Below are 26777 nucleotides of genomic sequence, written 5' to 3'. Positions count from 1 at the left end.
TTGCAGATGATCATATGGGCGGAAGTGCTGTGACCATGTGATGAAAATGTACCGCACTAAGTGTTATGGCACAGCTGTCAGCACCTCACATGCACAGCACAGCACGGTAAGAAGCTAAATACGTAACGGTGTAATAAATAATAAAATAAGTAGAATGCACTTTGGTGGATAATGTGGTGTACTTACTTGATACAAGTTGGCCCACAGTTGGGGGCTCTGGACAGCTGACATGGACTTGAGTAGAAGTAGACGTGTTGGCTGGAGAAGGATTTGTGACCACCACTGATGGTTGTGTTATAGTAGGAGCAGGTTGGATTTGCTGAACAGGCTAGATTTGAAATAAAGAAGGAAAATGAGGTCCTGATCACTCAATAGTTTTTTATCTCTTCCATGTCTAATAACATTCTTTATACTGAGTTTATACAGTTTCTAATGAACTAAGGCCCTATTCACATCTGCATTCGGGAACCTATCCGCATAAAACAGCAGTTACCTAAGGAGACCCGCAGACCCCATAGACTATAATGAGGTCCATGTGGTTTCCGCACAAAACATGCGGAGAGAAAAGTGCTGCTTGCTGATTTTTCTCTCCACATATTTCATGCCAATAGGCAAACGTAATGGCCCGAATGCAGATGTGAACCAGGCCTTAGGGTTTAAAGGGGTTGTCCAGGATAAAATTCTATTTATTAATTAAGCCAGGGGAGGTGAAAAACAAAACAAAACAAACAACAAAAAAGCAACATTACCCACCGCTTGTGACCACTGAGGCCAATTAGTGACCTCAGGAAGGGAACCAGTGACATCAAAGACAGTGAGAAATTCCACAGCAAGAAGGCAGCCAAACTGCAGGATCGGACCGCCCTGGGAGGACACCGGAGCACCAGGAACAGGTGAGTATGTTTTGGGTTTTTTTCACCTCAGTCGGGCTAATTAGAAAATGATGTTTAGCTTGGACAACCTCTTTAATATATCACCATTTTAACCACTTTAGTACCGGGTGTGAAGAGGTAAACTATTTTGTGTTATGTTTCCATGTGATTTCTTCTTTGTAACCTTAGTGGTGGTACATAAGACCCCAGATCTGGTAATATCTCTGTGTGAATGTTCTATTACTGCTTCTTATTTCTTTCTTTCCTCATTAGGCTGGCCACCTAATGCTCTATTTTCCTACTATTTCTTGTCTTACCATCTGGGAACCATATACTAACACTAAGGAACTGTTCACATTAACATGGATTTATAAAGTGTTTTTGCATATTTACCTGCAGTAGTGGAGTTGCACTGGGTGTGTCCGCCCTGATCTTATAAGAGGCAAGTCTGCAGCAACTCCAGGGTTTTATAGGGAAAACTGCAGAGGATTATGGGAAATGTCTAAGGTATAAAATGATTCCAATTCCCAGAAAGCTGGGTATGGGTGTGTGTTGGTGAAGTTCACATGATGAATTGTTTGTGAGACTACAGCAGCCTGAGGTACAAGGTGTTTGTTGTATGCATTATGGAAATTTTCTGAAGAATTATTTTTTTTGTTAAAACTGGACTTCCTGAAATAAACTCCTTGGATTCTTTTCATCATTCAAGACCTGATTGTTTTTTTGAAAAATCCCATGCTTCACACCGGGCCAATATGTGGTCCAGGACCAGTACCAGTAATTTTTGCGTCTTTTATCGGGGACACATAGGGCTTTATTTTTATGTTGTTTTCATTTTCGAATGTGTTTTAATTTTTTTGTATCCAGGAAAATATAAACAAAATAGGAGGGAAATTGAGTCTGGTTTTCAATTTTATTTATTTATTTTTTTTATTTAACAACACAGAGTGCCACTGAAAAACTCTATAAAATAGTTTTTCCTCTCCGTTATTGTAATTTTTATTTTGTATGGCGTCGTCAGGGATGGGGCTATAACCTTTAATAACGGAGTTTTATTGGCGTATTATTTTATTTATTTATTTATCTTAATAATGTTATTTACATTTTTTAAAACTTTCTTTTATTAATTTTTTATTTTTTTTTCAGATTGTGTCCCCATAAGGTCATAAGAGAGCCTTGGAGACAAAATAGCGCCGCGTATACGGTACCGGCTCCCATTGAAAACAATGGGAGCGTATACGGCCCACAAAACCTCCCGCGGCGTCTACGTACCAAATCACGAGCCAGAATACTCCGTGTGAACCCGGCCTTATAGTCTATGGTGTCCGTGTGGTTTCTTAGCTAACCACTTTTTAATGCATATAAGTTTCCATTCGGGGGTATCCAAGCGGACTTCCGAATGGAATACAGAACACAAATGTGAACCAGGCCTCAGCTTTATATATAATATTACCTGATGCTCTGTCTTAGCTGGTACGTCTTGGGAGGGTTGTTTCCGTATAGCTGCTGGCTGGATGGCATTGCTAGCCAGAGTGGCTATTATCTGTCCTTGGGCGTTTAATAGCAGCTGGGGTGTTACGGCCTGCACAAGATTTGGAGCTGACACAGCAGCTGCCGCAGCACCCGCAGTGATCCCTGGTGTGTTCAACAACCATGGAAGAGCGCCAATAACCTGGTAGACAAATGAAAAAAATATTTTACATGTGACATTTAAAGAGGACCTTTCATGGGTTTGGGCACAGGCAGTTCCATGTACTGCTGGAAAGCCGACAGCGCGCTGAATGCAGCGCACTGCCAGATTTCCTGATCTGTGCCCTGGGTGAAGAGCTATCTTTACTGGTACCATAGCTCTTCACAGTCAGATGGGCGTTCATGGCAGTCAGTTAGGTACGTCCTTCTTCACAACAGCGCCTGAGTTCAGCGCGCTGTCGGCTTTCCAGCAGTATATAAAACTGCCTGTGCCCAAACCCATGAAAGGTCCTCTTTAATGTGTTTTTCACAGACAACGAAACATAGGTAAGTAGAGGCACCTGCCATAATGCCACAAACATTAAACATTTTACAAGTAATTTCACACAAAGTGAATCCGTAAAGTAAAGTACTTGCCTGGCCCTGAGCATTGGTTATAATCTGACTCGTAATGCCCTGTACTCCAGGAATAGCATTAGCAATAATAGGAGCAGCAGCCAAGGAATTCAGCAACTGGGTTTGACCTCCTAAGGACGCTGCACTAATCTGGAAAAGCGAAACATAATAGTAACAATAAGCAGAATAATAGAGTAAACAGCGATTCATATGTGATTAACATATCTCTCACCTTGGAAAGCGGACATAGTCTAAGACATATTAGGAAATTGAAGCTACAAAATTCTACAGAAAAAAAAGCAGTGTCTTTCACTGAGTTTTTTCTCCAGTTTTTTTCCTACCCTATTCAATATATAGGGAAACACTTGTGAATCTGCAGCTAAAATTAACATGCTGCTTTTCTGCAACGTGTGGATGAGATTAATGGAAACTCTCATTGCCTTGCTGGTACTGTGTTGCCAAATCAGTCAAAAACATGGCTTTGTTGCATTGTGGGGCCTTAGCCTTACAGAGGTTTTACTAGGAACAACACTTATCCCCTACCTACAGGACAGGAAATAAGGGTCTGACCACTGTGACCCTCAGCAATGAAGAGAAGAAGAGATTGTGCTCAGGTTCTCTGTATGAATGAAGCTTGCACAATTATGTTCCATTCATTTCTATTGAAATGTGTGGACTGTGGTCATACAGAGACAGTACTACTATTTACCCAGTCAACACCCATGACTGGGAGGGGTCACAGTGGATGGACCACCAGCAATCAGACACTGGTAAGTATTGTTCATGGGACAACCTTTTTAATGAGGTTATTGGCTTGTTGATTTGACTTATATATACATATCAAATACATTAATTCTGTCAATGCTCCTTTTTGCTATGTGTTCCCTCAAGGCTATATTAAAGGGGTTGTCCCATTGAAGACACTTATCTACAGGATAGGGAATAAGTTTTACATCACTAGGTGTCTGCCCACCGGAGCCCCCAGCAATTAGGAGATTGACCCCTCCATGTAAATAAAGTACCAGTGGATAGGGGATAAGTGTCTTTAATCGGACCACCCCTTTGAAGCCGGCTTTACACATGGAGCATATTATGTATGTAATATTCTATGCAGTTCTGGACACCAGTCCTAGCAAAGTTGGAACAGGCATTTCTGTAAAATTAAAATGACCGTAGTAGAAACCCATGCATACTTACAATAGCTGGATTGAAAGTGAAGCTTGCTGGCTGTACAGTAAGATGTGTTGGAGGTTCTGCTTTGGCTACATTACTGGACACCATGGCAGTCTGGGTCTGTAGAGTTGTTGGGACTTGCAGTGCAGCCTGTGGCTGGACAGCGGCCTGTAGCGCAGCTTGGGCCTGAACTGCTGGCTGCGCCTGGTAAACAGTCTGGATGGCGGAAGCTGCCTGAACAGGGGTTTGTAGGGCAGTATTCAAGACTGATGCTGCTGTAAAGTCATTTAAAATAAAAAAGAAAGAATGATATACCTTTTACCATAATGGAAAAAGACTTCAGCATTCCTAAAGTGCTTTTCCAGGCACAATCACCTGCCCAGGTGTGGAGAGATGCAACTGCAAACTTAAATGTTAAAAACACATGTATCCTGGACCAACATCAAAAAAATTCTACTAGGGAAGACATGGCATTGCCTAAAGCACCAATGTCTATATTATATTTTGCAGTTCAGACTAGAAAATGAAAGGGTCAGGGGACACTCGTCCACATCAGGGAGAGTGTGTGCCTACATAGGCAGTACGGAGACTTACAAGTCATTCCTGCTCCGCTAGGGATTATGGGTAAAAAATATGCAAATCTATTCTCCTGGATGGAATTAGGAGAACAGAGTGCACTCTGTACACCACCCTATAGAGGGCAGCATCCTTAACATAATGAACGACTCAGTTATAAAGTCTTTTAATCATGATGTGGATTTAATTGCCAAATCAGTATTTCTGTCCCAAAAGGAACAGATTCCCAGCTATGGGAATCCTAATTCCATCCAGGAGAATAGATTTGCATATTTTTTACCCATAATCCCTAGCGGAGCAGGAATGACTTGTAAGTCTCCGTACTGCCTATGTAGGCACACACTCTCCCTGATGTGGACTAGTGTCCCCTGACCCTGGTCTATAGTTTCTCACTCTGCCAAATCAGTATCCCTACGCTATGCTGAGGATGGCCCAATAGGCCGAAACAGCGCTGTCCATAGCTGGGAATCTGTTCCTTTTGGGACAGAAATACTGATTTGGCAATTAAATCCACATCATGATTAAAAGACTTTATAACTGAGTCGTTCATTATGTTAAGGATGCTGCCCTTTATAGGGTGGTGTACAGAGTGCACTCTGTTCTCCTAATTCCATCCAGGAGAATAGATTTGCATATTTTTTACCTATAGAAAATGAAAGGTGAATTTAAAGGGGCTCTATCATTGGGAAAAGTCATTTTTAACTGAGCACATACTTGCATAGCCTTTAGAAAGGCTATTCCACACCTACCTTTAGTATTTAAATTGCCTTGGTACTTTTTGAATGTCTGCTTTTATTCATATGCTAATTAGCCTTCTCCGTGCACCCCTGAAGCGTCTGTGTGCACTGTCTGCTCTATCTGTATGAGAGCCGAGAGGCTGCTGTGCTGATGACTCATCTCCCTGCTCTCATACACATAGAGCAGACAGTGCACACAAACGCTTCAGGGGTGCACGGAGAAGGCTAATTAGCATATGAATAAAAGCAAACTTATTCAAAAAGTACCAAGGCAATTTAAATACTAAAGGTAGGTGTGGAATAGCCTTTCTAAAGACTGTGGATTCCCTAAGACAAGTTTAAGAAACATATGAGGTCTAACACTTAAAGCAAACAGAATTATTTTATACAGTGTTATGAGACCACAATGAATTATGTGAAAATGTTAGGACAGGGTTGGAGGGGTTCCCTTAGAAGTGAATTCAGCCTGACCACAGCCAGGCTGAATGTAAGAATGCCTGTACAGGACAGGATGTATCTGCACTCCCATTCACTTCAATGGGAGCACTGGGGATTGATGACGTGTAGAATGGCTGTGGCCTCTTCATCACTTACCAGGAACAGTTCCATTCACTTTGTATCATATGTACTAGGAAATGCAGTTTACTGCAGCTTAGCCCCATACAAGTGAAGCTAAGCTATAGGCAGTACCAGATATGGCTGCTATGTGATGTATGGAGCTCTACTTGGAGACTACAGCGCTTCCCTGAGTGCAATGGACTCTTCAATCAGCTGATTGTTGGGGTGCCTGGAGTTGAGCCCACACTGATCTAATATCAATGACATGGCCTAAGTATAGGCCATCAATTGTAAATTCACATAAAAGACCTCTGATTTATCCAGTCAATATGAAAGGACATTTTCAAACCAAAATACACTATAGCTCAGCACAATTGGGAACATAATAAGCATTAAATAGATTGGAGCAATATTTCCCTGACCAGTGAGCAGGTCTTTCCTAGGTCTGGAACTTTGGTAATTATAAGATGAACTCTATGGGAGATTAGATCTTATTTAAAGAAATCTTATGTGTATTAATACCTTTTAGCTTAAAATTGACTTTAAAAAGGGTTATCCAGCTTTTCAGAAGTAATGGTCTCTCATTTAAGGGGTCTGACTTTAGGGACCCCTGTGGATCAGCTATTCTGTGCAGGTTCTGGGATTATTTACATGACAGATGTGGAGCTGCTCACTCACTGCACTGCTTACAGCCGTGGTTATAGGTAGTTCAACAGTGTCCCATAGACTTGCATGGGGCATCACTGCAGTACCCGAAACTACCTGGGAAATGGCTGATCTGTGGGGGGTCCTGACAGACAGATCACCGCTGATCTAGAAATTGATGGCCAACCTTAAGGAGAGGTAATTTATTTTGAAATGGTGTATATCCCCTTTACTAAAGAATCATTATTGTTGTTATTATTATAATACACATAATTATACCAACCTTTACAAAGACTTTTTAGGCTTTTACAAAATACAAACACTATAAGGCCAGGTTCACACGGAGTATTCTGGCTCGTCATTTGGTACATAGACGCCGCGGGAGGATTTGCGGGCCGTATACGCTCCCATTGTTTTCAATGGGAGCCGGTACCGTACACGCGGCGCTATTTTGCAGCCGTGATTCTGTGGCGGCCGCAAAATAGCGCCGCATGTACGGTACCGGCTCCCATTGAAAACAATGGGAGAGTATACGGCCCGCAAATCCTCCCGCGGCGTCTACGTACCAAATGACGAGCCAGAATACTCCATGTGAACCCGGCCTAAGGAACACTCGGTTTCACAGTCTTCTTACCTTGCAGATTTGCTAGAGGCAGTTTGAACACTCCACCAGCAGGAGGAGTAGTTGCTAATCCAGGAATAGTGGCAAGAGTTGCAGTGGGGAAGTTCCAGACAGCTAGACCCTGTTGGCCCGCCACTTGACCAGGAATAGTGATGGGGATAAGAACCGGTTGACTAACTGCCCCTGTGGGCATTACCCCTGTGACAAGTGTTGCTAAGTTTTCCTGAGTCAAGACCTTAAAAGAAAAAATTAGTTTTAATACACTGTATTAATAATCCTTGCTAAATCTGTCACTCATTGTCTACAGGAATGCATTTTATTAGAATTAAAATTCATTCCGTTAATAAAGAAACACAAATCATTTAAGGGGTTTTCCAGGCAAAAAATCATTTTTCAAAAAAGGTTTGTTGGTGTTATTAATGGGTTAATAAATGCCACCAAATACCTTTAGCAGTGTTTTGAGTGATTTCTGGAGTTCTCAGTGAGCTCCTGGTACCTTCTGCATTTGTTTACTTCCATAAGTTCCTGTGCTTTGTTTCCTCTCTCACTCACTGTCCCCCTCCCTTTCTAAACACTCCCCCTCCCTGTTTCCCTAGCTAACCCGCCGACTACACCCTCAGCAGCCATCTCTAGACTCCTTAGGGCTAGTTCACACAGGGCAAGAGGGTGCGGATTTCGGCGTGGAATCCACCTCAAAATACGCCCCTCACAATAGAGGTCTATTTAGACCGTTAGCGATCTTTTTTCCACTAGTGGTTTGTTCCCGCTTGCGGAAAAAAAAGAAGCGAGCTGCCCTTTCTTGATTTCCGCCGTGGCGCATCCACGTCAAGACAATCCCTCCTGACTAGGCCCATTCATTTGGGCTTATTCCGGAGCGGGAGTAAAAGCCGCAAAAGGTGCATTTTGGTCCTGAGTCTGACATGCTTCCCGCGTCAAAATCAGGACCAAAATGATTGTTATAGTTGTAATTAAGCACAATAGACTGCACAACAGGACACATCCCTTTCATGTCAAGAATGGATTTTCATGTTACACGTAATATAACACATTTATAGATTAGTTCAAGCTCAGACTGGCCCAAAGGGGAACATTTGAATTCCTGAATGGGCCCCAGATCCGGTGGGGCTAGTAGGCCCCTAGTCCCTACAAACAACTACATTCTAGCTGTCTCACTACAGACCTGACTAGAATAGAGTTGCTAGAGGTAGGTTCAGGATCTCAGTGTACTCTGTAGTTACTATAGGTAGGTCCTCCTGTAAATGCCAGAAGTACCCCGGGGATCCCTGCCCTCCATTAGATGCTTGCAGAGCCCAGATGACCCTGTATCCCTCAATGCCAGCAGTAACACTGGCCGCCGATTCTGGTCTATTGCGCATGCGGGGGAAGGCAGACATCTTCATGAGATCTGCAGGCATCCTGCACATGCACAATAGCCCACAATCGCTGAGGGCTATTGCGCTTGCCAGAGCTGACCAGTGTGCATGCGTCAGTCATGACAGGAGTCTCCAGCAGGATGGAAGGTAAGTATGATGGGAAGGGGTGTAGTGAGGGGAGGGAATGGGATGGGGAGAAGGATATAGTCTGTGACGCACTGTTTCCATAAGAAACGGAACATCACAGGATACTATGAAGATGTGCCTGGAGCAGTCATGTGACCACCCCAGCGATAATGGTAAATAGGCAGTTTTGATAATGAAAATAATTTATAAAGTCGTGGGGGGTGTTTAGTTTAATGTTAAAATGTTTTCTTATCCTGGACAACCCCTTTAAAGCATTTGGGGTCCTATCCCTGTAAAGCAGGAGCAGGTAAACATAGTATGAACAGAGCTTTAACTCGATCACCACAAAGCTTTGCATTGTCTGATGCGGGCTATTATTTTTGCATTTTTACATGATTCTGAAACTGAATTCCCAAGAGTTCTGGTACTGACCATTACAACCTTTGAATAATGTGGGATCCACATCTACTGAATGCTTATAGCATATCCTGTCAATATGGTAGAAATGCTGGAAATGAGAATATCATTTTAAATGCATATGCCAAGTTTCTATTACAACTTGATCAGAGTCTCCCTTTGGAGAGTGCCCATTGAAAATCACAGGACAAAAAAAAATGATGCAAGTCATCTGTCAGTTTCAAGTAAAAACAATGGACTCCCTACAGATCCCATTATAGGCAATGAGGTCCGCCACGCTCCGTATGGGTCCACTGTTTTAGTTACCTGCCTGTCTGTTGTTCTGGTCCTTTGATGGACCAGAGCAAAGGACACAATGATGGAGATGTGAACATAGCGTAATTGCAGTTCTTTCTTTCTGGGTGAAAATAGCAATATACAACTAATTTACTATTATTTTCATAATATGTTGTTAAAAGGAACACTCCAAGGAAATTGGTTAGACTGTGTTATGCCTACTGCATATACTACACTAGTCATGCTCCTCCCTCACAGGCCCTGCACTAGGTATAACATAGTAGGTACATGCTTTGATTGGAGGGGGTCTCTAATGTGTGGATACCATACAGCTATAACACTCAACAGGTCAAAGCCTCACCTGGGGGGCAGCCTGTACAGCAAAAGACGCAAGGGTCGCCTGAGGATGGTTTGCCGCATGAGTGAAAAGTGTTGGCAGAGAAGGAGGGACCAGTCCAGCTGAAGATTTCACTTCACAATCAAAGAAAACAAAGAAAAAAAAAATCAATCTGGTGAGAATCAGATGAGTCGTGCATAGAAAAATACATACAAACGAACTCCTGATCGGGAATAGACAACCTATGGTCTGGAAACTGTCAGAATAGTTGTGAAATGTAAATGAAAATGTGACTTTTATTAAATTCTGACAGTTCTAGTGAAACTCCAGTTACACCCACAACCTCTCTGCATTGTCCTAGGAAGTGCTCATGAAGCTAAGATATTGGCCTGGGTCTGTCTGTGACGTGGAGAGAACACTGTAGTTATTATAGAGTTCCTTCACTAACTCAATAGCTGTTCTGTCATGTTTAGCTCCTATAGCTTTAACCCTGCAGAGCAGCCATTTCTGTTAGTTTGGGATAAATCATTTTTCCTTCACATTGCAGGCAGATACTGGCTTAGTAAAACATGGCTTTGTAGCGTCAAGACTCAACAAACCTTTCACCATATCGTAGCTTCCAATATAGAGGTTCTAGCTCTTCGTGAGAGATCTAGATTATTAGGGTAAGTTCACACAGAGTTTTTTGGTCAGGATTTTGAGGCCGTATCCGCCTCAAAATCCTGACCAAAAAGACGGCTCCCATTGAAATCAATGGGAGCTGTTCAGGAACTTTTTCCAGGAGCCGGAAAAAAAAAGTGAGATGCTCATTCTTCAGGCCGAGTTGCCTCGCAATTCGGCCTGAAGACACTCTCTCCTCTGGACTAGGCCCATTCATCGGGCCTAATCCGGAGCGGAGTGTAGTGCACCGGCTTTCAGTCGCGGCTACCCGGCTTTTGGATCGGAACCTGAGGCGGCGTCTGCCTCAGGTTCTGATCCAGAAAACCCCTGTGTGAACTTAGCCTTAGACATGGCTCTACAATGTTCTCAAAGAGAGTTGGTAGACTTTGTAAAGGGGTGCGGTCGGATTGGAGTATGGAAGCATCGTGGTGAGAGCTTCAATCTTGCCTTAGTTGTGGACTGACACACTGTCCCAAATGTTGGTGAGATGATCTGCAGAGCCATCAGATAGGACACTCATTTATCCCTAGTCCCATAAATGTGATATGAGAGACACTAACAGCTCACTTATATACAGCAAGGGTTCCCCAGGAGTGATATTTATTTATTTATTTATTTATTTTCTGAATGAGTGAATTTACTTCTGCATATTTATAGAAATGTTATACAGTTGAGTCCAGAAGTAATTGGAAAAAACGCGGCATTGTACAGTGCAAGCAAAGGGGATGGGATTCATGCGAATCCCAAGCCCACTTTGCGGAAAAAAATGCACTGCGAACACGCTGCGATTTGCAAAGCCGTTGCGGCTTTGCAAACCGCAGCATGTCAATTATTTCTACGGAAACACCGGCGGCTTTCCCGTAGATATAATGTTAAGAGAAAAAAAAAAGAGGAAAAAGGAAAACTCTGAACTTTCTCTTAAAAGCGCTGCGGAAAGAACTGCAATGCGATCACGCAGCGTTCTTTATTGTGACCCATTCCCCTTCTTATGCGGGGACATAGATGCAGGCAGGGACTGTGCTTGCACAAGAACATAACCCAGCCATAATAAGAAGATCCCAGCTAAGTTTCTGCACAGTACCATAAACCATGGTGCCTGACCTGCATTAATAGTTGTATCCATTGGCAACCTATCTGGACAAAACCACTAAGATGGTTAGAGAAAATCTTTAAATCTCTGCAAAATTTGGAATTATTTATACCTGAAAAATGTTTAATTCTGTTTGAAGGCCAACATGTTATAGACCCTGACCTCACCTAACAACCTACACAGGCAAAAAATGGGCTATAAATACCCAAGCCAATCTTCTGACAAGTATCTAGTGTGTAGACTTTTATCTCTTCAATAAATAATGGATACTACTATTTCATCTAGAAAATCAAAAGTCACCATGTATTAGGAAAGGATGTACACCTTACCCCTGGGGATTCTCCCATGTTGGGGGAGACAAGGACTCCAGCTAGTTTGTATGAACTTTACAAGAACAGCAATTCTGGGCTCAGAGCTGCCATCTACTGGAAGGTGCTGACCTCTACATCATTGTCTGCACACAGTGTCATTTGGCTGCTAGGCATCTAAGGGTAAGTTCACACAGAATTTTTTGGTCAGGGTTTTGGCATTGTCAAAACCGGACCGGAAAACATGTGAGGAGTTTCCTGAGGCGTTTTTTGCCATTTGAAGCGTTCTTTGAGGCGTTTTTCGAGGAGGTTCCTGATCCGTTTCCTCTTGAGATGTGGTCATGAATGATATTTAAAAAAACCGCCTGGCATTTCCTGATCAGGTTTTTTTTCCCAAAAACGCTTCAGGTTCCGCTTCAGGTTTCTGACCAAAAAACATGAACAGGAAAAACCAGCTTCCATTGACTTGCATTGAAGCTGTGAGCCAGAAAACGCCCAGGCTTAAAAAAAGAATGAACATCTCACTTTTTTTTTTGCCACTAGCAGAAAAAAACGCTAGCGAAAAAGACTCTGAAGCGTTTTGTATACTTTGAATGGTGAGGTGTTTTTTGGTTCAGGGTTTGGAGGCGGATTTCTGCCAAAACCCCAACCAAAAAACTCTGTGTGAACTTAGCTTTACGCTAGGTTCACACTAGTGCCCGGAGTCTGTTCTCAGCTTTCCGTCTAATGCATGCAGAAGACGGAAAGCTGTCAGACCGGGTCCGGCCGTGAGCGCCAGTGAACGTTTTATGCTCTCCGCGGCGAAATCGTTTTTTTAAAATCAGACACAGAGTACTGCATGTCTGACTCTGTGTCCGTTTTAAAAAAAACGGTTTTGCGGCGGAGAGCATAAAACGCTCACTGGCGCTCACGGCCGGACATCTTTCAAACCCATTCAAATGAATGGGTATGAAAGAGTCCTGCAGGTTTCCGTCTCCTGCTCAGTTTTGTGCAGGAAATGGAAATCTGTATGAACGGAGACCGGGCGCAGGTGTGAACCCGCCCTAACACAAGTGGTCAGTTTTTTTCAATGGACACCCATTGACTAATCCGTCTAAAAAACTTGATTTTGATATCAGTTTTTGTACCAAACCATTTTTCTCTTAAAATTGTTTGCAAGCGGACAAATACCAGACGCATATGTGAACCCAACCTTATTGTTTGTATAATAAGTTGTACAGTTTTCCAATATACTTTCTGTATCAATTCCTCACAGTTTTATAACCGAGTTGCTAAGTTATGTCGACCACAGATCTACTATCTCCTTTGTTATGTGATAAAATAATGCATTCACAGGAAACAATAGATGACACTATGGTTTATCATATTATTCTTCATACTGTAAAAATGAAGGGATTATGTAAAATATGGCAGTAAGTTACACCTTTTAGGTAAAACTCCTGAGAGTCTACACTTCAATCACATCTTGATGGCTTGGTCTGTACTGGTTTACAGAGGGGAACGACAAATACTTCTAGACACAACTGTATATTACTGTAAAAGAGATGTTCTTAGTACAGATGGTTAACATCCACTTTGATCACTGGATCCATACCTACAGACTCTGCACTTGAATTCTCCGCTTGGCACAGCACTGACTCCCTTGCCGGATTATTAGTAACTGAAGGTTCGGTTACTGGGGGGTCCGAGGCTTTTGCAGACTCTTCAGGTTGATTTGGCGCATCCACACCAACTTCTAACACCCGAATGGTCTCATGACCAGACATCACAATCACCTGCAAGTCACAAAGATGCATGTGGACAGATTTACATACAGACATAACATAATGCAACCAACCCTAAATAATGAATAAATAATTCTCATACAACATGCAGGCAGCCGTCTTGACATTTCATATTTTATGAATTCATAAATAGTAAAAATATTGCTGCAGCGTAAGTTTGTATATATTGGTTAATTAAAGGGATTCTCCAGTTCTTTCATTTTGATGACCTATCCTCAGGATAGGTCATCGATACAAGATCAGTGGGGGTCCGACACCCAGGACCCTCACCGATCAGATGTTTGAAGGAGCTGCATTGCTTGTATCCATTCGCTTCTATGGAATGAGGCTACTATGAAACAAATGCAATAGAAAGAGTGAAGGGGTCACAGCACTCTCAAGAATGTCGTACCCCCACTGATCTCTTATTGATGACCTACACTGAAAAAAGGTCATCAATGAAAAAAACAAAAAACACTGGACTACCTTTTTAAACTTGAATTTCTAAAATTGAGGACTGAACAGATCCCTATCAGGGTTCAGCGATCGTGTTCGGAAAATATCGGATTCCGATCGGCGATCAAGAAAATTTCACGATCGCCATGGGAATTCCGAACACGATCTTTTTATGTGGGATCAAGATCGGTGATTTTTCCCACAATTCATTGCTTAGCCTTCACACGGAGTATATGATGTATATTCAGTGTGAAGGCTCCGCTGCAGTTCCATAGGAATGAATGGAAGCAGCCGACACACAGCCTTAACCCCCTGCGCGCCGGCTGCCTCCATTCATTCGAATGGAAGGCTAAACTAAATCTCTAGCAGCTACTTACCTCTAGAGATGGCTGCTCCAGTGCCCTCCTTCTTCTTGCCTCGCTGCCCCGCCTCCCAGGTTAGTGTTTAAAGCGCTTACGTCTCCCCTCCCAGTACCCGCCCACACTCTCCTAACCCGCCCACACTCTCCTAACCTGGCAGGGAGGGGGCAGCGAAGGAAGAAGAGCAGCGTGGAGCAGCAGCGAGGCAAAGAATGAAGGCACAGGGCACAGGAACAGCCATCTCTGGAGGTAAGTGGACACCAGGGGGTAGGATTGCTTTTAAAATCCAATCTCCGATTAATAAAAAAATCCCATTGACTTGCATTGGGATTGGAATTGGGATCGAGTTCGGGGTCGAATGAAAAATGATCGGAAATCGGATTTTAAAATCGATCCTGAAAAGTCAAGATCGGCTCAACCCTAATCCCTATTGAATGTATTATTTTGGCAGCCTGACTAAATGGCTTATGAGGTCCAGGGATGCCAGACTCCTCCATAGACATCAGAGCGTGTGCTAGATATTATTTAGGACCTGTTCTGTGCAGGGTTCTGTTATGGAGGCACTGCTGTGACTAGCTGTGTGGCAGCAAAAAGTGCAGCAAATTACCCAAGTAAATACGGCATTATACTGTACTGTATATTATACTGAAATATAACAGTTTTTTATTTTTAGTTGGACAGTGACAAATGGCTATTGTGTTTTCAACTGGTGATACCTCTGGAAATAATACAAATAGAACTGCAATCTTTGTGGCGTATAAAAGTGGAGAATCTCATCTCTCACAAGAAATAATGCCTGAGAAATCTGTATGATGTGAACTACTCCCCAGCCTGAGCTTGCCTGCCTTATACAATAGCCTGCACCCATACACCTAAAGAAAGTTCGCAGAGGTTTCCTTGGAGGAAAAAAAGAGCAACAAAAAAAGCTGCGTTTCCGCAATGTGGGGCCTTAGCCTAAAACAATATCCTTTGATGTTTTTCCTTGTTGCTTTACTATTACTATTGTACACTATTTTTACTTTAAAGAGGACCTTTCACCATCTGGGGCACATGCGGTTTTATATACCGCTGCTTTCATGTTCTGTGCCCCAGTCAAAGTAGCGCCTATAGCGCTGTACTGTGAGAGCGGTGAGGAACACCTCCCTCCCCTCTATGGGACGAGTACTATCAGGAGGGGAGGGAGGCTTCCTCCCCGCTCTCACAGTACAGCGCTAGAGGCGCTGCTGTGAGGAAGGGCGTTCCTGACTGACTGTCAGAAACACCCTTCTGGCGGTGAAGAGCTACGGTACTGGCACTGATAGCTCTTCACCAGGGGCACAGAACGTGAAAGCCAAACGTGTGCTCAATTCAGTGCACTGTCAGCTTTCTAGTGGTGTATTAAACCGCATGTGCCCCAGATGGTGAAAGGTCCTCTTTAACTCTTAAGAAACTCAGACATTTTTCATTTTTGTGGTTTTGTTTTGTACTCCTTACAATCGAAAAGCCATTATTTTTTAATTTTTCAGTTTAAATATTCATATGAGGGCTTGATGTTTGCATGACAAGTTGTACTTAAAAATTGTACCGTTTATTATTCTGTACAATGAACCGGGAAATTCAGAATGAGGTGAAATTGAGAAAAAAACGTAGTTGCCCGGTTTTCTTATGTCTTTTTCTTTTACAGTTTCCACTCTGCGGTAAAAATGCTATCTTAGCTTTATTCTGCAGGTCAGTACGATCATGGTGATACTAAATTTATATAGTTTTTCATGTTTTAATAACTTTACAAAAATTTAAAATTTTGAAAGAAAAAGAAAATTCTTTGAATCACCATATTCTGAACCCTGTAACTTTATTTTATACTAGCTTTTACCCGTGACTTCGTCTGCGGTGATTTGAGAATTGGGCGGACACAGACATGTGAAACTGTAAAAGTGCTTTAAAAAGTTTGGTGGGATAGCAAATGTGATGTGTTATATTGTGTATGTAGTGATACAGACAATGTGATGTGTTATATTGTGTATGTAGTGATACAGACAATGTGATGTGTTATATTGTGTATGTAGTGATACAGACAATGTGATGTGTTATATTGTGTATGTAGTGATACAGACAATGTGATGTGTTATATTGTGTATGAAGTGATACAGACAATGTGATCTGTTATATTGTGTATGTAGTAATACTGTCAGGATACGGAGTCGCCGCGGTCTCCTTGCTGCGCGGCGTCTCCCTGGGAGACGTGTTAGGAGTTCTATTGGGTATTGCTTAGGTCATTAAGGGTTAATCTTTTCCTTGCCTTCAGTCTCCATGCGTTAGCCATCAGGTGTGTTCTCTGCTGCTATTTAAACCCCACCCAGGCATGGATCCTTGCCAGCCATTCACTTTGTGTTTCCTGGTTCCCCTGCTCAGTCTGATTCCCTGTCTGTTTGTATTCCATATGTTTCTTGGTTTTTAGACCCGGCTTGTATTTTTGACTATCCCTTGTCTTTTGATTTGGTGCCTTTTATTATATCTCCTGGTTTGACCTCTTGCTCGTCTGACCTCGCCTTCTCTTCTGTTTCTTGCTAGGACTTGTGGTCCTCCCTGGTTCCATGCTGTTTAGTCTTTCGTTTTGCATTGCATTTACACTGTGCTTTCTGTTTAGGTGTGCCCCGTGACTCCAGTCCCTAGGACTTTCAGGGCCTCCTCTCCCCTTATCCTAGCCACCGGATAGAAGGTTAGGAGCCGTGGTAGGCGCACTTCAATTAGGAAGTGCATTGGTCTGCCTCATCTCAGATACTACAGCATAGTCATAGCCGCAGGGCCTGCGACCCATTTTGTCATTAGTTGCACAGTGTTGCTTTCCAGCTGTGTCACTTTGCACTGCCTGACCCTTACTCCAATCCTTACAAATACAGACAATGTGATGTTATATTGTGTATGTAGTAATACAGACAATGTGATCTGTTATATTGTGTATGTAGTAATACAAACAATGTGATCTGTTATATTGTGTATGTAGTGATACAGACAATGTAAATGTGAGTGAGTAGAGTGAGGGCTACTCCTGAGGTGACAGTAAGGAGTGTGCAGGCAGGTTGAGGCAGGAAATGCCAGGCAGTGTGTGTGAGTCTATAGCTGGGGCTAGGAATCCTGCTTTTGTGAGTCTCCTGCTAGGAAGCCATGTTGTTTAGTGGCACCAAAAGTAGCCTGTGACTCAATCCTAAGGGAAAACTATGTTTGTGGAAAATTGCACGCAAATCCGTCCAGGCGTTTAAGTGTGATTGAGGAACAAACATCCAAACTCACAAACATCCAAACACACAAACTTTCACACTTATAATATTAGTAGGATAGGATTTCAGAGTATGGAGCTGTGTAAGGTGTCGTTTTTTGTGGCACAATATGTAGTTGTTATTGATGCCACAATGGGGAATGTATGATGTTTTGATCACTTTTTATTCCATTTTTTAGTGAGGTAATTTGGCAAAAAAACAACAAATCAGCCATTTTGATTGTTTTTCCTGCTACGCCGTTTAAAATATGGGACAAATGTTTTTATATTTTAATAGTTTGGGAATTTTGGAACTTGAGGATGCCTAACGTGTTTATGTTTATTTATTTCTATGTGATCTAGGGAAAGGCGATGATTTAAACTTTTAGGTTTTTTTTTTTTTTTAAATAATTATAGACTTTTTAACTTAAAAAAAAAAATATATATATTTTTTTTTTTTAGCCCCTCCAGGGATCTTGAACTTGTAGGCAGACTTCAGTAGTTACATCACTATGGCAGGGATGGGAGCCTCCAGCTGCCATTGCAACAGGACGCCTCCTTAGATTGTGCCGTGGGGGGGGGGGGTTGGGGGAGCCGTCCCGTTACTGAATATGAAATAGAAATTGAAAATAACCACTCAGATGCCATAGTCGCATTTGGCCGCGGCATCAGAGTGGTTAAATGCCTGTGATGAGAATCATCTCTGATTATGGGCAATGCTGCCAAGTCCCTGCTGTATGAAACAGCACAGACCCGGCATCTACTGCGGCCGCTCTGTTTCAGAGAGGTTCCCATGTTTATTCATGGATGTAACTGTACCTCCTGGTGCGCCTAAGGGTTACAGACTAGACGAAATGATAGTACATGCAAAGCTGATTTTAAAGTATGGCAAACTGGGCAACTATTAGGAAGTGATAGGATCACAGAAGCAAGAAAACAACCATCTTATTATTAGACAGCAGTGACAGATGTTTAGCCCCTTACCACCACAGACAATTTTTTATTTTCGTTTGTTACTCTCCTTCTTTCAAAAGCCAGAACTTTTTTAATTTTCCATTCACAGAGCCAAATGACTGCTTATTTTTTGAGGGACAAACTGCAATTCATAATGGTAACATTTAATAATCCAAACAATGTACTTTTTCCAAACTGGAAAAAGAATTCTAAATGTTAAAAACTGTGTTTGCGCCAGTCTATTATGGGTTTTGTTTTTAAGCAGTTGACTGTGCAGCCAAGATTATACAGTCCTATGAAAAAGTTTTGGCACCCCTATTAATTTTAATCATTTTTAGTTCTAAATATTTTGGTGTTTGCAACAGCCATTTCAGTTTGATCTATCTAATAACTGATGGACACAGTAATATTTCAGGATTGAAATGAGGTTTATTGTACTAATAGAAAATGTGCAATATGCATTAAACCAAAATTTGACCGGTGCAAAAATGTTGGTACCCATATCATTTTATTGATTTGAGTTACTCCTAACTACTTTTTACTGACTTACTGAAGCACAAAATTGGTTTTGTAACCTCACTGAGCTTTGAACTTCATAGCCAGGTGTATCCAATCATGAGAAAAGGTATTTAAGGTGGCCAATTGCAAGTTGTTCTCCTATTTGAATCTCCTCTGAAGAGTGGCATCATGGGCTACTCAAAACAACTCTCAAATGATCTGAAAACAAAGATTGTTCAACACAGTTGTTCAGGGGAAGGATACAAAAAGTTGTCTCAGAGATTTAACCTGTCAGTTTCCACTGTGAGGAACATAGTAAGGAAATGGAAGACCACAGGGACAGTTCTTGTTAAGCCCAGAAGTGGCAGGCCAAGAAAAATATCAGAAAGGCAGAGAAGAAGAACGATGAGAAAAGTCAAGGACAATCCACAGACCACCTACAAAGAGCTGCAGCTTCATCTTGCTGCAGATGGTGTCACTGTGCATGGGTCAACAATACAGCACACTTTGCACAAGGAGAAGCTGTATGGGAGAGTGATGAGAAAGAAGCCGTTTCTGCAAGCACGCCACAAACAGAGTCGCCTGAGGTATGCAAAAGCACATTTGGACAAGGCAGCTTCATTTTGGAAGAAGGTCCTGTGGACTGATGAAACAAAGATTGAGTTGTTTGGTCATACAAAAAGGCGTTATGCATGGCGTCCAAAAAAAACAGCATTCCAAGAAAAACACTTGCTACCCACTGGGGCTGTGTGGCCAATGCCGGCACCAGGAATCTTGTTAAAGTTCAGGGTCACATGGATTCCACTCAGTATCAGCAGATTCTTGAGAATAATGTTCAAGAATCAGTGACGAAGTTGAAGTTACGCCGGGGATGGATATTTCAGTAAGACAATGATCCAAAACACCGCTCCAAATGACTCAGGCATTCATGCAGAGGAACAATTACAACGTTCTGGAATGGCCATCCCAGTCCCCAGACCTGAATATCATTGAACATCTGTGGGATGATTTGAAGCGGGCTGTCCATGCTCGGCAACCATCAAACTTAACTGAACTTGAATTGTTTTGTAAAGAGGAATGGTCCAAAATCCCTTCATCCAGGATGCAGGAACTGATTAAAAGCTACAGGAAGCGACTAGAGGAAAAAGGAGGATCTACTAAATATTAATGTCACTTTTCTGTTGAGGTGCCCATACTTTTGCACCGGTCAAATTTTGGTTTAATGCATATTGCACATTTTCTGTTAGTACAATAAACCTCATTTCACTCCTGAAATATTACTGTGTCCATCAGTTATTAGATATATCAAACTGAAATGGCTGCTGCAAACACCAAAATATTTAGAACTAAAAATGATTAAGATTAATAGGGGTGCCCAAACTTTTTCATAGGACTGTATGTTACTTGTATTCTGTGGTTTAGCACAATTACTGCAATACCAAATTTATATAAAATTGGTTGTTTTAACACCTTAAAAAAATTCCTCTTGGAATCAACATATTCTGACACCCATGACTTTTTAAAAAATATTATTTACTTATGCCCTGTTCACATCTGCGTTGGAATTCCGTCCAGGGGAGTCCGCATGAGGTGCTGTAAAAGCACACAGACCCCATAGACTATAATGGGGTCCATGTGCTTGCCGCCTGCTGTCCGCACTTTCCTGTCTGCATGATTCATGTGCGCAGTGCGTGGCAAGCACACAGACCCCATTATAGTCTATGCGGACTCCCCCGGACGGAATCCAAACGCAGATGTTAACGAAGGCTTAGGGGTTTCTGATCAGTAAAGGGCACCTTGGTCATGTTTGAGCAAGGCATTAGCATGGTTAATTCCCTGAATCAGTATTATACAGTGGAGACTGAGTGGCTACTCAGCTCCTGAGCTGCTGCCATATTTAAAGACTAGAGATGAGCGAACGCTCCCATAGCAATGAATGGAAGTGGCCAGCACGCGGGGGGTTAAGTGGCCGGCCGCCGGCAAAGTCTGTGTGCCAGGTGCTTCCATTCATTTCTATGGGAACGTGCTGTTCGGATCGGCTCGGCTAATCCGAACAGTGTTCGCTCATCTCTATTAAAGACCCAACATCTGCCATACTATTATGGCGAATGTCAAGAAAGGGTTAACGTGTAACTATACTTTCCAACAACTTTTGATTTTCTGGCAGCATTTGTGTCATTAATACATTTTGTAATATACTCTATTACCAAATGTTGGCTTCCTTCTGTGAAATCCTGGATTTATTCTTTATCTTGTTTCTCTGTTGTAACCTGTATCCTGCTTCTTACTGTGTACAGTGTACAATGTAATGCAGAGAAAATAAGGACGGGGGAGGGTCACTTCAAACAATTATATTTCAGGCATTATAAAATGTAGAATCTTGCTTTTGGTGTTGTATTAAGAAGGCGATAGATTCGTTCCAAAGTGAAATCCAGCAGGCTGCAGCTTCTTTAAAATCCACAAAATTTATTTGAAAATTCCCATTAAAAATACACAATGAAATCCGTGTGGCACATACTCCTTGGAAACAGAGGAAGTGTAGCTGACGCGTTTCGGATATTTAATCCTTATTCGTAGCTGTGTACTAATACTGAATAAGAAGGCGATATGCATCTTTTATATGACACTGCATTTCTAGCTATACTATTTCCAGAGATATCATCAGTCCAGACCTATCAGGGGCTGTTCCTAAAATTAACTATGATTTCAACTGATGATATCTTTGGAAATAATACAGGTAAAACTGCAAGCTTAGAGTCATATAAAAGATGAGAATGCCATTTAATATATAGCATTATAATCTAATAACTATTATAATAATCCACTCAACAAGCTGCAGACAGAATGTAGAACTGTACCCCAGCCAAATAATGATATTATTCATTATTATTACTGAAGTTATTAATGAAATCTGAATAACTGTGAATTCCCCAAACTCTAGAGCTCGCTACCACGACACTGTAGATTGTAAGCCCTCGATCCCATTGTTCTAGTTGGCCACTGTTACTTGTTTAGTGTACTTTGTGTTTTGTACATAAACCCTCAAATGTGCAGCCCCATGGAATTACCATAGTGGTGCCCTAAATAAATACCGTAACATTAAAATATTAATACCTGTTCATTGACTGTAAGTGGTGACTCATGTTTTTTAACAGTACTAGTATCCATGGTATTTGATGGTGCTCTCACGCCTCCTGCATGCTGAAAAACAAGACAATGTATGTATCAAAGTATGTAGATAAATTAATAGAGATGAGCGAACACTAAAATGTTCGAGGTTCGAAATTCGATTCGAACAGTCGCTCACTGTTCGAGTGTTCGAATGGGTTTCGAACCCCATTATAGTCTATGGGGAACATATACTCGTTAAGGGGGAAACCCAAATTCGTGTCTGGAGGGTCACCAAGTCCACTATGACACCAGAGGAAATGATACCAACACCCTGGAATGACACTGGGACAGCAGGGGAAGCATGTCTGGGGGCATAAAAGTCACTTTATTTCATGGAAATCCCTGTCAGTTTGCGATTTTCGCAAGCTAACTTTTCCCCATAGAAATGCATTGGCCAGTGCTGATTGGCCAGAGTACGGAACTCGACCAATCAGCGCTGGCTCTGCTGGAGGAGGCGGAGTCTAAGATCGCTCCACACCAGTCTCCATTCAGGTCCGACCTTAGACTCCGCCTCCTCCGGCAGAGCCAGCGCTGATTGGCCGAAGGCTGGCCAATGCATTCCTATGCGAATGCAGACTTAGCAGTGCTGAGTCAGTTTTGCTCAACTACACATCTGATGCACACTCGGCACTGCTACATCAGATGTAGCAATCTGATGTAGCAGAGCCGAGGGTGCACTAGAACCCCTGTGCAAACTCAGTTCACGCTAATAGAATGCATTGGCCAGCGCTGATTGGCCAATGCATTCTATTAGCCCGATGAAGTAGAGCTGAATGTGTGTGCTAAGCACACACATTCAGCACTGCTTCATCACGCCAATACAATGCATTAGCCAGTGCTGATTGGCCAGAGTACGGAATTCGGCCAATCAGCGCTGGCTCTGCTGGAGGAGGCGGAGTCTAAGATCGCTCCACACCAGTCTCCATTCAGGTCCGACCTTAGACTCCGCCTCCTCCAGCAGAGCCAGCGCTGATTGGCCGAATTCCGTACTCTGGCCAATCAGTGCTGGCCAATGCATTCTATTGGCGTGATGAAGCAGTGCTGAATGTGTGTGTTTAGCTCAACTACACCGGTGGAGTAGTTGAGCTAAGCACACAGATTCAGCTCTGCTTCAATCAGCGCTGGCCAATGCATTCTATTAGCTTGATGAAGCAGAGTGTGCACAAGGGTTCAAGCGCACCCTCGGCTCTGATGTAGCAGAGCCGAGGGTGCGCTTGAACCCTTGTGCACACTCTGCTTCATCAAGCTAATAGAATGCATTGGCCAGCGCTGATTGAAGCAGAGCTGAATCTGTGTGCTTAGCTCAACTACTCCACCGGTGTAGTTGAGCTAAACACACACATTCAGCACTGCTTCATCACGCCAATAGAATGCATTGGCCAGCACTGATTGGCCAGAGTACGGAATTCGGCCAATCAGCGCTGGCCAATGCATCCCTATGGGAAAAAGTTTACCTCACAAAAATCACAATTACACACCCGATAGAGCCCCAAAAAGTTATTTTTAATAATATCCCCCCCTAAATAAAGGTTATCTCTAGCTATCCCTGCCTGTACAGCTATCCCTGTCTCATAGTCACAAAGTTCACATTCTCATATGACCCGGATTTGAAATCCACTATTCGTCTAAAATGGAGGTCACCCAATTTCGGCAGCCAATGACTTTTTCCAATTTTTTTCAATGCCCCCGGTGTCGTAGTTCCTGTCCCACCTCCCCTGCGCTGTTATTGGTGCAAAAAAGGCGCCAGGGAAGGTGGGAGGGGAATCGAATTTTGGCGCACTTTACCACGCGGTGTTCGATTCGAACATGGCGAACACCCTGATATCCGATCGAACATGTGTTCGATAGAACACTGTTCGCTCATCTCTATAAATTAACTGATGTTAGGTTCACACTAGCGTTGGCCTATCCATTGTTCTGGTTTGTCGGAGGACAAGAACAACAGACAGGTGGACCACTGGAATATTGGCTATAATGGGGTCCGTCATTTTAATATTGAAACCTGGCAGAGGAAAAAGGTTACTGTGCACAGGACTTTTTCGATCATCGAGTTCAGGCGGACAGTGCGAACGAAGCTCCAGCACAGATGTGAAGCAAGCCTTAGAAAGGTAATTGTTCGTGGCAAGGGGCTCGTTTGCCATTTGCCACCCCCCAATTATCTGTGACCTGCAGGGAGTAAATTATAGTATACACTAGACTAAACTGCATACGCAACTGTATGAATTCTTAAAGAGAACTTGTCAGGCTGTTTGGGACCACTAAACTGCCAGCATGCTGTTAAACAATTGGGTTTAGGGTCCCAAACCTCTGTATCATACTGCGGTTAGACTGGGTTCACACTAACGTTCAATTCCATTATGAAGATATCCATTAAAAAACCAAAAAAACGGACACCTATCATAACAGACATTATCGGACATTAACTGATGTTAAAGTGTCTATTTTTTTTAACTGATCCATTTAATGGATCAATTAAAAAAAAAACAGACACACAAGCATCAGTTAGTGTCAGTTTTTTTATACTGTCAGTTGTTTTGTTTCTGCGTTCTGAGCATGTGCAGAAAAAAACAGACACAAAATAATGGACAGTAAATGATGGCTATCAGTTACTGCCCATTATAAGTCTGTTGCCCATAGACTCCAATGTTAGAAAAACAACAGACACTTGGCACCTGTTTTTTTCTAACGGACACAAAAGTCCAGTATGTAGGATTCTTTTGTCTGCTGGAAAAATCCCATTGAAATAATTGGAAATTTTAACGAATTTCTGATGGTTCAGCTAGTGTCCGTTGCTAACATCTTGTAACAGACAATAGCTACGGACACTGCTGATAGTCACGAACGGTCGTGTGAAAGGCCCCTTAGAAACCAAATCTTGCCCAGTGTCTACTGAGAGACACTGGGGCATGTGCAGTGAAGCACACCTACTAGGCGTGCATCCAAAGTGCAAAGCATGCACACTGTAGCCAGGTATATTTACTTCTGATTTACTACCCTGATCTACTAGGCATTGTCAGGGCTAGTTCACACATAGTTTTTTGGTTCGGATTTTGACGCGGGAAGCCTGCAGTGGCTAGGTGCGAATGTCACGGCTTCCGACAGTCGCGGCTTTGTGCTCCGTATTAGTCCCTACTGAATGGGCTTAGTCCGGAGGGATTGTCCTGACGCAGATTCTGCCACGGAATCCACTTCAAAATCCGGACGAAAAAACTACGTGTGAACTAGCCCTTAAGCTTTGATTCTTAAGGTCTCTGGCAGAGAGCAGCGGCGTGATACAGAGGTTTGGGACCCTAAAGCCACACAAATCTTAAACCATCACCGTAGCCGCTGATTCACCCGAGACCGCACATATCATACTTCAAAATAATTGACACAAAACAGGGAATACATTTTAATAATTTATTTTAATGTTAATTTGAAAATGTAAAGGGATAAAACCATAGTTTGAATAAAATGACTCTTATGTTTCACAGTTTACCCAGAGTAAAGGCTTTTTCAGGCCTACTCAGGAAAATGCTAAAATACTTGATTTTGAACCTTCTCCTACATCTTCACATAAGGTAACAGCGGGGGAGATTTCTCTGACAGGTAGAACAGCTTAGTCTGCTGTAATATTCTGCTAGATAAGGGAAAAAGACAGACACCTGACAGCCCTACATCAATTGGATCTGTTAAAAACGTCATTTCTGCCTTGAATCTTCTAAAGATGGAACCCATTACCCATGCCAGTGTGAACAGACCCTAAGACAGATCTCACAGAAACAAGATGATCTATTAATTGGTTATGTATTTTGAGAAATAATGGTAGAGAACATGACGGCTTACCTAGTGACTCTCAATGTTTGATGTAACGTGTGTATTTTCCTGTTGAGCCTCAGTTTCTGGAATATCCATTTCACCGTAAAGAATGGAATTTGACTACTGCAAATAAATTCAAATGAATAAAAAAAAAAGAATTAAATATTTATATATAAAAAACTACTTGTTCCATAATTTTAAATGAACTCTCCAGGCAAAAGTAATAAAATGGGGCAGAGTTATTAAATCGTCTATGTCAGAAAACTTCTGTAGAGCAAGGATATTGTGACGCACATTTTGCACAAGGCACTTTCTTGCACCAAATGTGCATCATAACCCCAATCCACACCTTGCTCCCCACATTGTGTGAATTTCGAACATCACTTCTTTACCAGCGAGCGCAGACCCAACACGAACCTCGGTTCTTGGCTTCCATTGTGTGAATATGAGCAGGGCAAGGATGTCATGGCCTGACGGATTCATTATCTCTTCCCAGTTTTCTGATGTGAGTTATAACGGAAAACTATTTTGAATCTCTAGTTCCCTGTGCCAGACGGGCCTTTCTTAATAAATCTTCCCCAATGTGCTATGTGTAGTGAGCAGCCTAAGATCACTTAAAGAGGAATTACCATTACGGAGATACGTGACAGATTACTAGTCTGACTGCTGGGTCCCTAGGAATCAAGAG

General features: G+C 42.4%; 1 protein-coding gene across 2 annotated transcripts in view; it reads right to left on the bottom strand.

The window, feature by feature from the left end:
- Nucleotides 1-26777, bottom strand: part of POU6F1 (POU class 6 homeobox 1) — a 61994-nt gene that overhangs the window by 16389 nt on the left and 18828 nt on the right. Inside the window, exons 2-10 of one of the 2 annotated variants that reach the window (XM_075265887.1) lie at nucleotides 26117-26212; nucleotides 22235-22321; nucleotides 13450-13630; nucleotides 9822-9931; nucleotides 7281-7503; nucleotides 4155-4405; nucleotides 2979-3107; nucleotides 2326-2544; nucleotides 187-328 (exon numbers count right to left, since the gene is read on the bottom strand). In XM_075265887.1, the coding sequence (XP_075121988.1) occupies nucleotides 187-328; nucleotides 2326-2544; nucleotides 2979-3107; nucleotides 4155-4405; nucleotides 7281-7503; nucleotides 9822-9931; nucleotides 13450-13630; nucleotides 22235-22288 (1309 nt within the window). In that variant the 5' untranslated portion in view covers nucleotides 22289-22321; nucleotides 26117-26212. The remainder of the gene's footprint in view (nucleotides 1-186; nucleotides 329-2325; nucleotides 2545-2978; nucleotides 3108-4154; nucleotides 4406-7280; nucleotides 7504-9821; nucleotides 9932-13449; nucleotides 13631-22234; nucleotides 22322-26116; nucleotides 26213-26777) is intronic. The other variant, XM_075265889.1, reaches the window with a different exon arrangement.

This window comes from Leptodactylus fuscus, chromosome 2, assembly GCF_031893055.1.
Source record: "Leptodactylus fuscus isolate aLepFus1 chromosome 2, aLepFus1.hap2, whole genome shotgun sequence".
In the NCBI taxonomy this organism is placed as follows: Eukaryota; Metazoa; Chordata; class Amphibia; order Anura; family Leptodactylidae; genus Leptodactylus; species Leptodactylus fuscus.
Note: the sequence above shows the minus strand (reverse complement) of the source record. Positions and strands in the feature narration are given on the sequence as shown.